The 16721-nt window shown below is 42.8% G+C and overlaps 1 protein-coding gene across 7 annotated transcripts in view; it reads left to right on the top strand.

Annotated features, from left to right (window-relative positions):
* Window positions 1–3674: 3674 nt before the first annotated feature.
* The window catches only part of PPP1R13B (protein phosphatase 1 regulatory subunit 13B), a 139283-nt gene continuing 126236 nt past the window's right edge, over window positions 3675–16721 (top strand). For 3 of the 7 annotated variants that reach the window (XM_073349763.2, XM_073349761.2, XM_073349760.2), the window contains exons 1-2: window positions 3676–3999; window positions 9870–9964. In XM_073349763.2, the coding sequence (XP_073205864.1) occupies window positions 9929–9964 (36 nt within the window). In that variant the 5' untranslated portion in view covers window positions 3676–3999; window positions 9870–9928. Of the gene's footprint in view, window positions 4000–9869; window positions 9965–16721 lie in introns of all 7 variants that reach the window. The other 4 variants (XM_073349755.2, XM_073349756.2, XM_073349758.2 and 1 more) reach the window with 3 other exon arrangements.

Raw genomic sequence — 16721 nt, 5'->3', positions numbered from 1 at the left:
TATAAGACCACCATGTCATCCAGACAGCTTTTGAATGGGACTTGACCTAGTAGGCATGCTCGGAAGCCACCTACCAAATCAGGCCCTGCATGTGACTTAGGTGGACTAATGCCTGCTTTTCCATTTGTGACTAGTTCTGGGATTTGGCAGGGGATAAGCACCCACGTGCCTAGAGCAGAACGTCCCTCGGCCCGCGCTGCTTCCAGCAGCTCCCATTGGCCTGGAGCAGCAAACCACAGCCACTGGGAGCCGCAATCAGCCGAACCTGCGGATGCAGCAGGTAAACAAACCGGCCCCGGCCCACCAGGGGCTTTCCATGCACAAGCGGCGGAACAAGTTTGGGAACCACGGGCCCAGAGAGATGCAGCAGCATGCATGCATCAGGGTCTAAAACTTAAGCACCTCAGGAACTCTTACTCAGGAAAGTTAGGCAACAAGTGAGATTAGGAACCTTGAAAGTTAAGCAGCAGCCAAATAGGAATTTTGTGGATCACAGTGGTGCTGCATACAGGGAGTTAGGCACCTGGAGTTTAGACATCTAAGTTGCTTCATGGATAGCACCCCCAGCCAACCAGTGGAATCCACAAACTCTAGGTTAGGTGCCTATGCTCTCTATACAATGCATGGAGTCGGAGACATACTGATGCCCGAGAATGAGATCCAGAAAAGTCTGAGCTGCCTAAGTTAAATAATTGTAGATGTGATGGAGAGGGGTGTATCCTAAATCCTAACCTTCTTGGGGAGTTAAGCACCTAAGTCTGAGTTGGAGGGAGGCACATATCTCTGTTTGGGATCCACAGCACCTAACTCTTTTCTTGCAAGAACAGCAGCAGTGCATGCCAGCTCCACACAAAAGGATCTTGCGGGAGGAAGCAGAAAGAAGGCAATGGCAGCAGCAGTCTCCTTTATAATTTTTAGCCCAGTGGTTAGGGTACTCACAAGGGGCATGGGAGAGCCCAGTTTAATTCCCCCTCTGTCTGACAGGAGAAGGGACAAGAGCATGGGTTTTTCATCTATAAGGCGAGTACCCTAACCACAGGACCACCTCCTCTCTGATTACCACTCATGTAGCATTACCACTCATGTAGCATTAGCAGCAGCACATATAGCAATTGTTTACATGGCAAAATAATATTTTTAAAGTATTTATTGTATTTTTAACTTCTTTTAATGCTATTATTGAAAACAAGGAGGAGAAATCACCACCAGTCAGCTATCTGCACAACCACCAATAAGTGGTCCACAGACCATAGTTTGAGAACCATTGACCAAACTTCACCTTGAATAACAAGGAGGGCATACATTTGGAAAAATAAAGATGGGCAAAGAATTTCAAAAATGGTCCTTTAGCCACAATTAGACTCAGGATTTTGCAATATAAACACTGGGAGAGGTAGGGAAACTCCATTCACTGCTATTGTTCATGGTTTTTACCAGTTTGTTAAAAATATTTAGAATATATTTGAGGAAGAATATAGTTAAATAACTGCTTATTTTTAGGTATATCAATAATTATGGTAATGTATAGTGTATTTTATTCTAGATCTGCCTAGCTCCAGGTTAATAAAGCAATTCTGAGTAAATCTGAATTTGTCTTTTTCTTATGTCCCATTATCCTAGTCTTTCCTATTCCTAAATCTTTGCGGGAGGTGGAATTAGTTTACAAGGATGTCACTGTCCTACATCTTACTGCCAGCTAGTAGCACTTTGCATAATACTTGCAAAATAATTGTAGGTTGACAAAACATTGTGTTATGATGCCAACAGGTTTGTCCACCAGGACAATTTTATTCAAAGGTGGCAACTCAAAGGTGGCCATATTACAACATTCAAAACAGAGATGAGAACTGGTGCATTGAGACACATGGATATGCAATACAATTTTTGATATTTATGAACTGTCTTTTTAAGGCTATGCGCACTGCTAAAAGGTCAGAATAAATTTATGGTATATTAAATAAGCAGCTGAAGTTACCACATGACCTTCAGTCTAGGATTTTCAGCCCACTCTCTTCTACCTGCAGAACCAAAATAAAATATTATTTGGTTGTATTGTGGGCTCCAAGGGTTCATAAGAGTCATCAAATCTCCAGCTGGCTCTCTCAGCTAAAAATCTTTAATTTACCTTTTAACAGCCTATTCTATTTAACATGTTAAAAATTACCTCCAATTATATTTAAGTATTCAGTGTCTTGACAAACAATTTACAAGGTATATGCTGAAAGAAATGAAGAACACAGAAATCAGCAGTTCAAACAAAAGAGGATTTTTGATCCATACAGTAGATCCAACAGTATGACTAATTAATCTTTTTCTAGACTAAGAGAAATGTTGGTAAGACTTACATAACCATATGATATTTGTATATATGTAATAGAATAGGCTTATTTTGCTGCTTTGACTCATAACAGATTAACATCTTCCGAGCTGTTAAATTAACTTTATTTTTATAGTTCTACAAAACAAAACAATTTTTAAAAGCTACACGAAGTGATTTCCAAAGAAGCCTTTGAAACTTATTTGTGAACAATGAGAACCATAGAATCATTACATCAGTGTCCTTGGCTACATTTCTCATCCCTTATTGTTATGCACTATTGTATGGCGGACAGCAGCCAGCTGTTTCAAGGGCAGTGTAGCTATTATGATCCTGTAGGATGCCCAGGGACAGGGTGCTAGAAATAAAGAAATATTATTGCATTATTTTATCTCGTCTTTTTCCTGTAACAGTTAAACAACCTCTGTTATTTACTTATTGTCAGATGGATTGCTTGAGGATGCTTTTGTCCTTCAGGCTTCACGTCGCACGCCGCACTCCCGCACCTCCGGAGAGCGCTGATCAGAAGGGTTACACCTTCACTGAGGGCTCCTTCCTCCGGCTCCTTCCTGCAGTTGTCGCTGCAGCCTGCTTTCAGTGTAGGGCAGGAGGAGGCGGGGATGGGGACGCTCTGAGGACTTTGCCCCGGCAAATCCGCATTCCCCACATTCCAGCAGCGGGTGACGCCTGCGGGAAGCCTGTCAGCTCCGCTGCGACAAATGGCCCTGTAGAGTGGCCTTTTTCCTGCAGCCCCCCTGGGGCAAGAGCCTGGACCCCAGAGCGCCTGTTAGCGCCCCGCTTCAGTGATGGGAAGCAACAGTAACACAGAACATGGCAAGCAGCGGGGGGAGGCGGGGACAGCCTACGTTTGCTCGGGAGATGGAAGTCGCAGGCCAGGTCCGCTGCCTTGGGAACAGGGCGGGGACGGGCCCAGTTTGCCCCTGCAGCGGGCCCAGGGTGCGGCGTCAGCAGAAAATGAGCGCGGCTGGGGTGGGGGGCAGAGCAGGCGCTGCACACGAGCGTGAGGAAAAGTGGTGGTGGCGGGCCGGGCCGGGCCGGGCCCTGGGGAGAGGCCGGGCGACGCCGCGGAGGAGCGGACACAGCCCGGCAGCAGAGGACGGGAGAGGGTCTGGGGTGACAAGGCAGGCGCAGAAGACAGGGGAAAGGGCTAGGACACCTGACAATAAAGGGCACGGATGGGAGGGGGGAGAACCTAGGTGCCCGGGGGCGGGGCCCCGCTTGGGGGCGGATAATAACAACACTAGCACAGCGAGAGAGAGAGAGAGCGAGCGCGCTGCTGGTGTCACGTGGGCTAAAGGCCCCGCGCGCGCGCATGCCTTTTACCCCCCCCCCCCTCCGCCCCATCCCCCTCCTCGATCGAGGCGTTCCGTCCCGGCCAATGGGGAGGCGGCGCTGTCGTTTAACCCCTGGCCTGGCGGAGCGGCAGGGAACGCGGAGCAGGAAGCGCTGAAGTGAGGGGCTGGGGAGCCCGGCCGCCGCCGCCCTCTCCCCGCTGTGGGCAGCAGCCACCGGGAAGCGAGGCCTGTGGGGAAGCGAGAGGCGCCTCTCGTCGCTGCGGCCACGGTCTCCGCTTCCCCTGGCCGCTGAGGGAAGCAGCCCGCGCGGCAGCTAAGGCGGCTGGGAGCGACGGAGGCTGAGGAACCGCTCCGGAGATGATGCCGGTGAGTGCGAGACCCGCTTCGTCCAGGGCGCCCCGATCCCGCGCTGAGGGCGGCTGCGCTCCTCCTCCCTTGTAGCCGAGTCCGTGCTCATTTCCTTGGCCGGGCATGGCCAGCCCGGCGGTGAGGCTGGGAAAGGCGCTCGGCACCACAGCCCCCCTCTTCGGTCTCTGTTGTGTGTAGGCCACTTCGTGGTGGGGGAGGGGGACCCAGTCAATTACACCCCCGGTGCGGGCTGAAATGCCCCGTGCCGGGCGTGGGGCCCCATGTCACCCCCCCTCCCCATCTTTGCCTGGCTGAGGAGGTTTCTCTCAGAGCAAGGCGGCAGCCTCGTCTGTCCCTGTCCGTTTGCCCTGCGGGCAGAGGGGCTGCCCAGCCTCCTTGGGGCCGCGCGTCTGACAGCCAGCCCTGCGCATGACGGGCCAAGGACCCTGTGGCTTTCGCGCTCCGCACTGCATGGCAGGTCTCCGGGCTCTGGAGACCGCTCGTGCTTCTGTGGTACATTAGTTTCCTGCTGATCCGTGGGGAGCAGGTTCGAGCCCTGTGGTTCCTCAGCGGTTACAGCGTGGGCTGGATTTTTTCGTCGTGAAGCCTTGTTTGTTTTTCTTTAAACACATTTTCATCGGCCACGTGTGAAGAAGGGTTAATAAGAGCTCTCTCGGGTAGGAGGTACATCTTTGGTCCTTTCTCAAGCGGCTTCATGCGCTTTCCTGATAGGAGGAATCCATGGAGCAGCTATATCTTCAGCCTCTCCATCTCAGGATGGCAGGACATCTCTCCCGTGTCTCCTTTCTCTGCTTCTTGCAACTTCAGTGTGGAGATTATTTAACTTTTTTTTTTATTTTTAAAAGTTAAATAAACAAATTAATTTGCCTCTCTCACAACATAAGAGTGGAGATTGCGTGTGGGTTTGGTGCAGTGGCCAGGAGAGAGTTGTGCTTGATGCCGGTATTAGGTTTGTGGCTAACTCTTGAGACTTGAAAAAAGAAAAGGAGGACTTGTGGCACCTTAGAGACTAATGTATCCGATGAAGTGAGCTGTAGCTCACAAAAGCTTGTGCTCAAATAAATTTGTTAGTCTCTAAGGTGCCACAAGTCCTCCTTTTTCTTTTTGTGGATATAGACTAACAGGGCTGTTACTCTGAAACCTGTCTTGAAACTTGAGTAACACAGCCATATTCATTTGATTTCAAGTTCAAATTTGGGTTATTAAAAACTAGCTTCTAAAAAGCTCATATTGGGTGTCTTATTTTGATCTGTTTTTTTAATTGGAATTGAAATGTGTTTTTAAGTTTAAAATTCCTCCACCCTGTAGCCAGAACACTGCAGCAGGCTGCTTGTCAGTGAGAATATGGAAGTGAAATTGAGTTAAAACTATTTCTGTTCAAGCTTGAGAGGAAATTCAGAAACTAAGAGTAAATTAGATCTAAATTTTCATTTTGACCAGTACAAGGTGGTGGTTACCATGAGATATTTTTAAATGATTTTTTCATCTAGTTTTCAGCTACCAAATACAAAAGGATTCCATTAAGATTAAAAAAAAATCTTGTAAAACAGCGACAATAAGAATAATTGATTTGTAGTCCATAAACCTATGGATCTTGTGCAGTTTTAGAGAGTGGAGGGAAAAAATGACTGGTAATTTTATCAGCTTTTATGCTTCAGAAAAGATAACATGTAAACTATAGGTCATGGAAATCTCTGATTTAAATATACTTGTTTGCCATTGCTTCCTGTTAGCATATGATTTTTGGACTGGGAGAACTTCAGAAGTGAAGTGTTTGGACTCTTTCTAGGCCTTTGATTAGTCTGAATGTTTTGTATTCACTCCAGGCTAGTTTTAAATATTGCAGTTGCTTGTGGTAGTCTTGAGGTAACTCTTTTTTTTTATGTTTCTGAAACTTACTTCAAAGTATTTTAGTATTGATGTCTTTTAATACAAACATTCCCTTACAACAGCTATTTCAGTTTTGAAAACTAGAAGTTACTAAATCCAAATTCTGAAATATTTGATTTGTTTTCCTTTCTGAAGAATTGAGTGAATCCTGTGGTAATGAAATTAATAAATAACACTCACTTGAATCTGCCATAATGTAGCACATATGTGTACTTCAATAACTTTTTGAGAGTGCACCTCAATCCTGATCTAGTTTATCCTGGATATTCTACTTTTGGACCTCTACAAAAATGTCAAATACCAAATTCTCTCTGTGTAGTGATCTAGTTTTGTGAGCAGACGATCTGGGGGACTTGAATGGGACTAGACTTAGTTTCACTTTTGACTCAAAATAGGTTTTGAGCCCAGATTTTCAGGAGTGAAAGGTTAATGCCCTAACTTATTGTATGAGGTAGCTCCTAAACAAATTAATGAAAGATTTCTCCTTCATGAAATAGCTTTTGAATAATTAGTGAACAAAAACATGTTTGCAAAACACTTTTTACATATTGCCAGACCTACACTCTCTGTGGTTAACAGCTGTTTAGCCAGTATTTGTTTTAACAAGGTAAATAGAAAAGTTTAGAAATAATTGAAATCTGTATCCAACTGTTCTGTTGACTCAGTGATCAGATATCCAGGAATTGAATGGTAAACTTGACAGCTAATGGGTTGAAACTGGATTTCATCCTTAATTCCTAAATGTCTCAACTTGATGGGGAAGCATGATTCCTTTCTACCTTCCCTCCATGCTTCTCCCCCCCACCCCCCCACACAAAGGGAAGAGGGAGGATATCCTCTCCAGAAAGAGGTTTTACCAATAAGGATCTTCTTGCCATTTGCACACCTTTTCTCTCCTCCTTCGAAACTCTTCTTCCTTATTCTGCCACATCTTGGTGGAATACAAGAGTAACTGTTCAGTTGGTGCTTCCTGTGGTCCTGGGTGGTTGAATTCCCTGTAGTAATGGTGCAGAGTGGATTGATTTAAATCAAGGTGATTTTAAATTATTTAAATCACCAAGTAAAAAGCCTTGGTTATAAATCTATCAACTTTTCCATTCATATTTTAGTTATTTTCTAAGGAAAGGTGCATTCCCAATTCTTGATCTAACAGTTACAAGAAGTTGATTTTTACAACTAGAGCCTTTACACTGGTTATGCCGTAACTGTGTATATTTACTTAAGCAATTATGTAGCTTAATATTTCCAGGTTCTTATTAATTGTACATTTTTAGTATGTTAGAAAATGGTGAATACTATATTACTTATTTACTAGATAATTTTTTGCTCGTGATGTGTTAAGCTGCATTAAGATGATAACTGGAATTTAATTAAACGCAACAGCATATAAAATTTATTTTATTAAAGCAAGCCCTTAATACAGTGCATGATCAGTTGTGCCATATTTGTAAAGCTTGACCTCACGCTAGGTATTTTCCTCTGATGTCTTTAACTCAAAATTTTTGATAGGCTCCTTGATTGAACATATTTATATCGTTTGAGAGATCATTTTAGGCCTTGACACCTTTAATATGTTGTGTTAAATTCATATTTAATTTTAAATCTTCTTTTAAAAAATAAACCTTATGTGACAAAGTTCCTCCTCTGCCTTGGTGGGTCCTGCGCTTTATTGGCAGATTTGCTCGCCTCAGATTCATGGCAGCCCTCAGTTTGGCCACTTTTGCTAGTGGCTCAAACCTGCCTTTCATTCATCTAACCTAATCACTGGCAAGCATGGGGAAAGGGAGGAGAACAATCCCCGTAGTCTCTGCTGATCCACCTAGTGGGTCAGGGGACAGGCCAGGGACCTTACCCTCTGGTGGGACCCACACTCCAGGTCAACTCCTCTTGTATCAAATAGGAAGATGAGGTGGGGGGAAGAAACCCAGGCCCACCCTCTACTCTGGGTTCCAGCCCAGGGCCTTATGGATCACCGCTGTCTACAGGTTTCAGAGTTGCAGCTGTTAGTCTGTATTCGCAAAAAGAAAAGGAGTACTTGTGGCACCTTAGAGGCTAACCAATTTATTTGAGCATAAGCTTTCGTGAGCTACAGCTCACTTCCACAGATGCATACTGTAGAAAGTACAGAAGATCTTTTTATACACACAAACCATGAAAAAATGGGTGTTTATCACTACAAAAGGTTTTCTCTCCCCGCACCCCACTCTCCTGCTGGTAATAGCTTATCTAAAGTGATCACTCTCCTTACAATGTAACAGCTGTATGACGGCTACAACTCCCTGGACTACTTCCCCATGGCCTCCTCCCAACACCTCCTTTATCCTCACCGCAGGACCTTCCTCCTGATGATACTTATACTCAGTCCTCCAGCAGTACAGCTTCTCACTCTCAACTCCTTGTGTGCCTCTTGCTCCCAGCTCCTCGCATGCTCTTTACTATTGAAGTGAGGTCCTCTTTAAACAAGGTGTTCTAATTAGCCAGCCTGCCTGCCTTAGTTGGTTCCAGCAACTTCCTGATGGTTCTGAAACAGCCCATTATCTTACTTGGGGAGAAAGAACCTGCTGAATCTGGGGCTAATGTATCTACCTTCTAGCACTCTCCTATAGCCATCTGGCCTGACCCTGTCACACTCAGTATAACTCAAATAAACTTTTAATCCACCCTACTAATGGGAAATGGACAGAACACCATGCAGTTTGCCAGTTTTGCTCAGCTGGGAAATATTATGCAGGAGCAAAAATGGTAAACTTTTGGGTCTCCAGCTAGAAATAGGGATGATGAATACAAAAAGTCAGTGATTCTGCAGACTGTAGTCCCCATCGCAAAGTACTTTAATCAAGACATACATGTCCATTTTTTATAAACGGTTGATATCACTGACCTACTTTCACCAAAAGAAGTAAAAACATCTTTGATTTTTGTCTGATTTGATCTTAGTGGTAAGGCAAAATGTGCAAAACCAGTAACTATCTGATACCTTTTCGTCATCTAACTTAATGTGGCTCTTTACAGGTTAAAATAGCCATTATGAGTGTTGACTTCCAAAAGTGCTGTGGGTACTCCTGGCAACGCAATTGCATTGACCATAACCAGTTTTGAGGAGGTTACTTTTCTTTTCCATCACCAACTGTATAATTCTTAGTCTATCATTATTACATTGAAGTGAGCTGTAGCTCACGGAAGCTTATGCTCAAATAAATTGGTTAGTCTCTAAGGTGCCACAAGTACTCCTTTTCTTTTTGTGAATACAGACTAACATGGCTGTTACTCTGAAACCTAGAACTGAAGGTTTGTGAGGTGGGGGGATGGAGTTAACTGGGGAAGACATCTTCAAGGAGAAGTGCTTTAATTGCATATTCCCTTTGATGATGGCTTCAAAGTGACCTGACCTTGCAGATTACTATCAGCCCTTTTCCCTTTCGACTCACCAGTGTCTTTCTGTCCTACACAAGAGGAGATGTGGTTGGGGAGGAGCTGCTACAGTAGAGCTCGGCAACAGACATAAAGTATTCCTCCAATATACCATTTGATTTCTAGGTAGTTGTTGGTAGGTTCTCACTTCCACATCCTATGCAGGGATGTGGATTTCATCTCTATGGCTTGGGAATGAATACTTGTGGGCTGTGCACCTTTAGTAGAGAGACATGGAAGAAAGATATTGTGATGCATGGGGTTCATTGAGATGAATTTTAGGAGTTGCTTGAAGAAGATGGGGGAAATCTATTTTGTTCTGTGGAACTTTGGCCTAGGTGTTGATTTCTATCTTGGATAGGTTGGCCTGCTGATAGCCAGTATCTGTAGTCTTGTGGTCTGGAAGGCTTCAGCTGTCTTTGTCTGGATAGAATCCTGTGGTGGTTAGGATGAAACCTTAACTTTGGATCTAAAGTTAAGATGCGTGTGTGTGGTTTTTTTTTTTTTTTTGTGAGGGCTAATCAGTTACTTAGTGTGTTTGGTTTTTGTTCCTTTGTGTTTTGCAGCTTACTATGGTAGTACTTGAAATTATATCCCTTTTCCAAAATGCGTGGTGGCTAAGTATATGAAGTTTGAGTCAGTCGCAGTCTGGAGCCCTAATGTATGTATGTTTTTTTTTTTTTAAACAACAACAAGAACAAAAAAATCTTTACTGCATATATAACGGAACTGTTTTTAAATAAAATTTGCCAAAGGAGTCTACTTCTGTATTAAGTGCCTGCAGGACTTTTTTTATATATAGAAAGTTGGCTTTCAGATGAATGCTGAGAAGCGTACACTGTCATAAAGGTGCAGACAACATTTAATTTTTTAAAATTTATATTTTCCAAGAAGTCAAATGTGGGCATGGCTTGACCCTAATTTAAATCAGAATAAATATACACTTGATTTAGACTTCCTTTTACTCAGCAAGGTCAACTGTTCTGTATTCTAGTTGTAGAGGTACATATGTCAACTTGACATTCGTAAATTCAGTTTCAGTTTGAACGCTTGGAGTTGGCAGTACTGCATTCATCCTGATTTATGCCTGTTCTTGTTGTTCTTCCCCATCCTCTTGATTCCACTATGGGTATGTTTCAGACTGCAAAAAAGACCTGAGTCAGCAAGTCCAAGACCTGGCCTACACTACACAGTTATATCGACATAGGTTGACATAAGGCAGCTTATGTCAGTGTACATACTATAGCCTTGCTCCTGCTAATGTAAGTGCCCTACTACACCAACATCATAACTCCACCTCCACAACAGACATAGGGCTTGTGTTGGTGTAGATAGGGCACTGCGTTACAAGACAGCCAACAGCTGATGTAAGTCAACTTCATGGCTAGGCTGGAGCAGTGAAGTTGACAAGAAACCCTGGCACCAGGTCTCTGCTCCAAGCCAGATTGCCACCCAGGCTGCTAGCTTGGGCTTCTCCATGGGCTCCCTACTGTGCCCCCCCCCCCCCCCCCCCCGAGTCCCAGCTCTTGGCTGCCAGCAGCCAGTTCAGAGCCCAGCTGTCCACCTCCTGCTGGTCTGGTTCTTGGTTCCCCACCGAGAGCATGTCAGCTGGACTCTGGGTGTGGATCTCCCTGCTGGAGGTGAGAAGCCCTGGGCAGCTTCCCCCAGCTGGGAACAGGAAGGCAAGAAGCCCTGGGGCCAGCTGGGTTCCTAGTAGGGAGCTGCATGGGGCTGAGAGTCCTGGCTCTCAGCCCCCCCCACTGCCCCTCTTCAGTCAGTGGAAGTACTCCTGGTGAGGATGTGCACCACCAACAGAAGGAGGTTAGTGTGGACATCTACAGCCACCACGTTAATTCCTGCGGTGGCTGTAGGTCGACCTAGCTTAGGCCCACTTAAGATTGTAATGTAAATATGCCTTTAAGAGCCTGGATCAACTGATTCACCCCCATTGCTGGCTTTTGAGCTATGTCTCAGAGACCAGGCTCCAGCCTGAACCCCTATATCTGCACTCTATTTTTAGCATTGGATTGTGAGCCCAGGTCAGTTGACTCCAGCTTCTGAGACTTGCTGCTGTGGATATTTTTTTGGAGTGTAGACATAGTGTTCTTTAGGCTAGCTCTTAAGAGGTGGAAATAAAAGTAAGAGCGTACTGCTTTCACTTTGTGCCATTCAGTTGGGCAACAGACTGCAGTGTGTGTGTGAGGGGATATTAACTTTGAACTAGGAGACATGTATATATGTTGGTTTACTGATTCCTGTCCCTAATGTCTACTTTAAGGTAACATTTCATCAATTTGCATTCTGAAGAATACATTTACAAATGAAGCCTTCATTTTTTAATGACAGGTTTCAGAGTAACAGCCGTGTTAGTCTGTATTCGCAAAAAGAAAAGGCGTACTTGTGGCACCGTAGAGACTAACCAATTTATTTGAGCAGGAGCTTTCGTGAGCTACAGCTCACTTCATCGGATGCATACCATGGAAACTGCAGAAGACATTATATACACACAGAGACCATGAAACAATACCTCCTCCCACCCCACTGTCCTGCTGGTAATAGCTTATCTAAAGGGATCATCAAGTTGGGCCATTTCCAGCACAAATCCAGCTTCTCACCCTCCACCCCCCCCCCACACAAACTCACTCTCCTGCTGGTAATAGCCCGTCCAAAGTGACAACTCTCTTCACAATGTGTATGATAATCAAGGTGGGCCATTTCCTGCACAAATCCAGGTTCTCTCACCCCCCTCCAAAAACCACACACACAAACTCACTCTCCTGCTGGTAATAGTTTATCCAAAGTGACCCCTCTCCCTACAATGTGCATGATAATCAAGGTGGGCATGAGAGTGAGTTTGTGTGTGGGGGGGTGGAGGGTGAGAACCTGGATTTGTGCTGGAAATGGCCCAACTTGATGATCCCTTTAGATAAGCTATTACCAGCAGGACAGTGGGGTGGGAGGAGGTATTGTTTCATGGTCTCTGTGTGTGTGTGTGTGTATATAATGTCTTCTGCAGTTTCCATGGTATGCATCCGATGAAGTGAGCTGTAGCTCACGAAAGCTCCTGCTCAGATAAATTGGTTAGTCTCTACGGTGCCACAAATACTCCTTTTCATTTTTTAATGAAATCTTAGGTTTTCTGCAGACTGTTTTACAAAAAGTATGGGGAGACCTTTTAATTCTTTAAACACACAATTTACCATAAATAGACCTCCAGTATAATCCTGTTCAGCCGAACTTTAGGTTCTGAAAAGATTTACATCAGAAGCAATGTTAGGAAATAGGCTACAGAAAATTAATTTGACATTACCCAGCTCAAAAAGAAAATGATTGAGCCAAGTAAATAAAGCAATGGTATCAGTACATGAAGACTAGGTTTTGTAGATTTCAGTTACATCCTGGGATATTGCCATAATTTTGTAGTGGTAGAGTTAGTGGGCATAACTTGAATTTTAATCTATATTTTAATTAAAATGTGCAGTTTTTAGGTTTCTTATTGACTAAAAGAAATCAATTTTATAATACATGAAGCACCTAGATTTGTAATACTGTTGAGAAGATGAAAGCAAATATATAAAGTCTCATCCTTCTTGTTTGAACACATGAATAGACTTGTTGCAAGAAGCTAAATTTTAATTCTTCAAGAATAAGGGAGAAATTTAACCAATCTTTAAGGGGTTGACTGAGGATGGGGAGAGAACATTGTTTTGATAACCTGGGTCTTTGGAAGAGTGGCAGTGATGACTCAGGATCTGGCAAAGACATGCAGTGTGGTGGGTAGCATGGGAAATAAGCATCTCTGACTTGTGTGGTTATGATGCATATGAATTTAACCAATAATACTGTGCTTCAACATGTGGATTGGACCACCCAAGATGGAAACGGTAATGATTTGTTTGTAAAATAGACCACCAGGATCCACTTGTGGCAACCATCCTTCACATACCCAAGAGGCTAACAGTTAGTTTATGGATGTTTCAAATCTTTAGTCTTAAAGTCATAAAATATGAAAGCATCATGTTTCAGACTCCTTCAGATACCAATTAGTATTCAAATAGGTAGATAACTTTCAGTCAAATAGTTAATTTTTATATTGTATTTAAAAATGACAAGCCACTGGCACTAATAACAGGCAAATAAGTGAAGCCTGATATTTATTTGTGCCTTATGAAGGCATTTAAAACTCCCTCCTTCTCTATGGTTACCAGTGCTTGTTTTTTATTTCACAGGCTGTTTAATATGTTCTGTAGACTAACTAGTGTGTTAACTAGCATTAGGGCTCAAAACCAACTGGACTGTCTATTTTTGAAGATTAGATAAGATACTTTGATTAGTGTTCACTGTATCTTTTTTTTAATATTGTCTAAAGAAAGCATCTCTGAATATTTCAGCATGTCTGCAGGATTACTACTTTTTTGTCCACAATTGTCTAAGTTTTGGAGAAGATATTTGAATCAGATTCTTTGGCATGTGAAAGATTTGTAGTGGGAGACCTACTCTGTGCTCTTCAATCATGTCCGAATCAATTTAATTATTTTAAAGCCACACCCATAGACTGTTTGTTAAAACAGACACCATCTCCCTTGACATGACAGCATGTTCTATTTGTTTTAGCTGTCTTCTAAATTTTTTTTAATGCTGTAGCTTACCTGCTTTATTCTGCAACTTACTATTTTTCTTCTATCTTGAAAGAAGGGAAGAACTTAGGGCCTGATCCATGGTTCCTCCTTTGGCAAAAAGGATCCAAAAGCTGCTATATGAGGGCAGGTGGAGATTCCATCAGCACTAGGGAATTCTTCGTTGGCATAGAGCTAGTTTGGCTGGCTCTGTCCTTCTTTCCTAGTGTAGGCCAAGTGTGACTTGTGATTTGATGTTTCCCAACAAATGCTACAATAGCGCCTTAAGCTATAGCAGCCCTAAAATGATCTAATGTAGACTGGAGGCCAAACTGGCCACTAACTGTCATGGTTTTCTAACTTAAAAATATAAACTTATGTATATGAAAAAGGCCTAAAAAGTAGTTAAATATTTTCACTGTTTTTTCTTAAATACTAGGAATGTAAAATCTGATCTTCAGTGGTTCTCCAACAAGCCACAGAAGTGTAAAGTAGCTTGGTCTGAGGCATTACATGCTCAGAACTGGCCTGCACTTAAATTAGGTTGACATAGCCATGATGCTCAGGGATGTGAAAAATCTATACCCTCTGATTGCTGTAGCTATACTGACCTTACCCTGGTTGTAGACACAGCTAGATTGATGGATGAATGCTTCAGATGACCTAGCTAGCATTGCTCAGGAAGGTAGTGGTCTGACAGTGACAGGAAAAACCCCTTCCATCACAATTCAGGGTTATACTGGCATAGCTACAGTGCCATAGCTATCCTACTATAGGCTCCATAATGAAGACGTGGTCTTAATTGAATGAGCAATGGCATTAAATCTTTAACAAATGCATAGTCTTTTCAAAATCTTAGTTATGAAGTTAAACAGGTCCTAACAAAAAACAAACACATTAATTTTAAATTGTTAGGTGGTTTCTTTCCCTCTTAACAACTAAATTTTATTTATGTATGTCTTGTGATGTCACAATTTCACTAATTTTCCAGTCATTAAGGGTCATCTCTACCCTAAAAAAAAACAATATTATAAAGCTTTCCAATATCCTCTTGGCTAACCAAGATGTAGAATCTAATAAAGACAGAGAGAAGCTGTTTTAAAAACTACTCTATTTGTTACTGTATATATTAGGTGTTAAATTGTCTAACATGCAGATAAGGGCTTCGTGTCTTGTTTAGGCTAGAAGACTTAAATCTCTAATGTAAAAATAACTCCAAGTAGAATAAAATGTTCTAAAAAACCGAAAACAACATTCAGGTCTCTTTAATGCAGCATAAAGAAACACACAAGGACAAATCCAATGTCTCTTCTTTGGAAGTTACATTTTTAAGTGCAAACATGAGGAGTGACTGCTTAGAGACCTTACCTATTTTTGTTTTTTAGCCCAACTTCCTTCTTTCCTAACACCAAAATCTAGTATATTCTTCAGCAAATTATGCTACTGGTGAACTGTAAGTGTACTTAAGAATCCATGCTTTCATTTTAAAACAAGCAAGTTTCTAGCCCATGTGGTTGCAAAGAAAACCATCCAAACAATCTGTTTCTTAGAGTTTTATATTCACTTCTGGGGGAATTCTGCACCAAAAAATTAAATTCTGCACACAATATTTTTAAAATTCTGTATATTTTATTTGTCAAAATAACACAAATTACAATTGAAACTGGAGTGATTGTTTCAAAATACCTGTCAACAATACAGATGAGCAAAAAAGTTTCCCCCAGGAGTAGAGAATTAAAAAAAAACTCCTACAACAACCCAGTTCCAGTAATGGACTGCTGGAGGGGGCTCTGTGGCAGACACCAGCACCCCTCTCCTCCTAGAGCCCCTGGCCCAGACACCAGCACCCTGGGAACCTTTACTCCCCCAAATTTCTTCCCTGTCCTGCCAGGGGACATAGTGTGGTGCAGCCCTACCCTTCCTTACCCTTTGCGAGAGCTGGCTGTCTCTCCCAAACCCTCTCCTGTCCCTGGGAAAATGAGGATCAAAGAGTGCAGCCTCCAGTCCCTCCAGGCTGGGTTCTCTGCTCACTGCAAGCTGGGCTCTGTAGAGTCCAGTGGCCCCTAATGGCGTCCAGAAATTCTGCAGGGGGAACAGAGAATTTTCTGAAATTCTGCATTGCGCAGTGGCACAGAATTCCTCCAGGAGTGTATATTGTTGCTGATCACTGTAGTACCCAAGTGCTTTGTAAATGTGACAGTACTAATGTCACATGAATTAAATTTAAACTAGTGCAGACTCTGAAGTGTTAATTGCCCCATTCATCCCTGCATGGAATGGGAGTCTAACTTTGAAATGTAGTGATTTACATTTTTGGTGTCAACACCAACTATTTCACTTTAATTTAATTTTAATACTTGGCTAACATGTCAATGCTAAAACGACTTTTGCAGATGCCAGAAGCCTCAACTGTCAAAATGTCCAGCTTCACCTGACTTCTTACTATAGTACAGTTTTATGTATTACAGTACACATTTCTGTAGCCTATTAAAAAAGAGAATTTACAGGCAATGTAAGCTAAATTAAATTTAACATCAAATTAAATGAGGAGGCAAGTAGTAATTATTCAGTCTTCCTGTGTTTGGGGCTGTGGACATGACTGGGGCTCCTTTCTTGGCATTACTGAAATTTTAAATAAATTCTTGCCTGGAGCTGTCAAAGAAGCTTCCATCTGCTACACTGGAGTGCTGAAGAATGTAGAGTGTTTTTGCCACAAAATCTAGAATTTTTTTTATTATGGGGTGTGCAGGTACTTGCTGTCTTTTCAGAAGCAAGAAAGAGAGGAGGGCCTTTTGAAAGCTT

This window comes from Lepidochelys kempii, chromosome 6 (genome assembly GCF_965140285.1).
Source record: "Lepidochelys kempii isolate rLepKem1 chromosome 6, rLepKem1.hap1, whole genome shotgun sequence".
In the NCBI taxonomy this organism is placed as follows: domain Eukaryota; kingdom Metazoa; phylum Chordata; order Testudines; family Cheloniidae; genus Lepidochelys; species Lepidochelys kempii.
The sequence above is the reverse complement of the archived record's forward strand: the minus strand, read 5'-3'. Positions and strand labels throughout refer to the sequence as shown.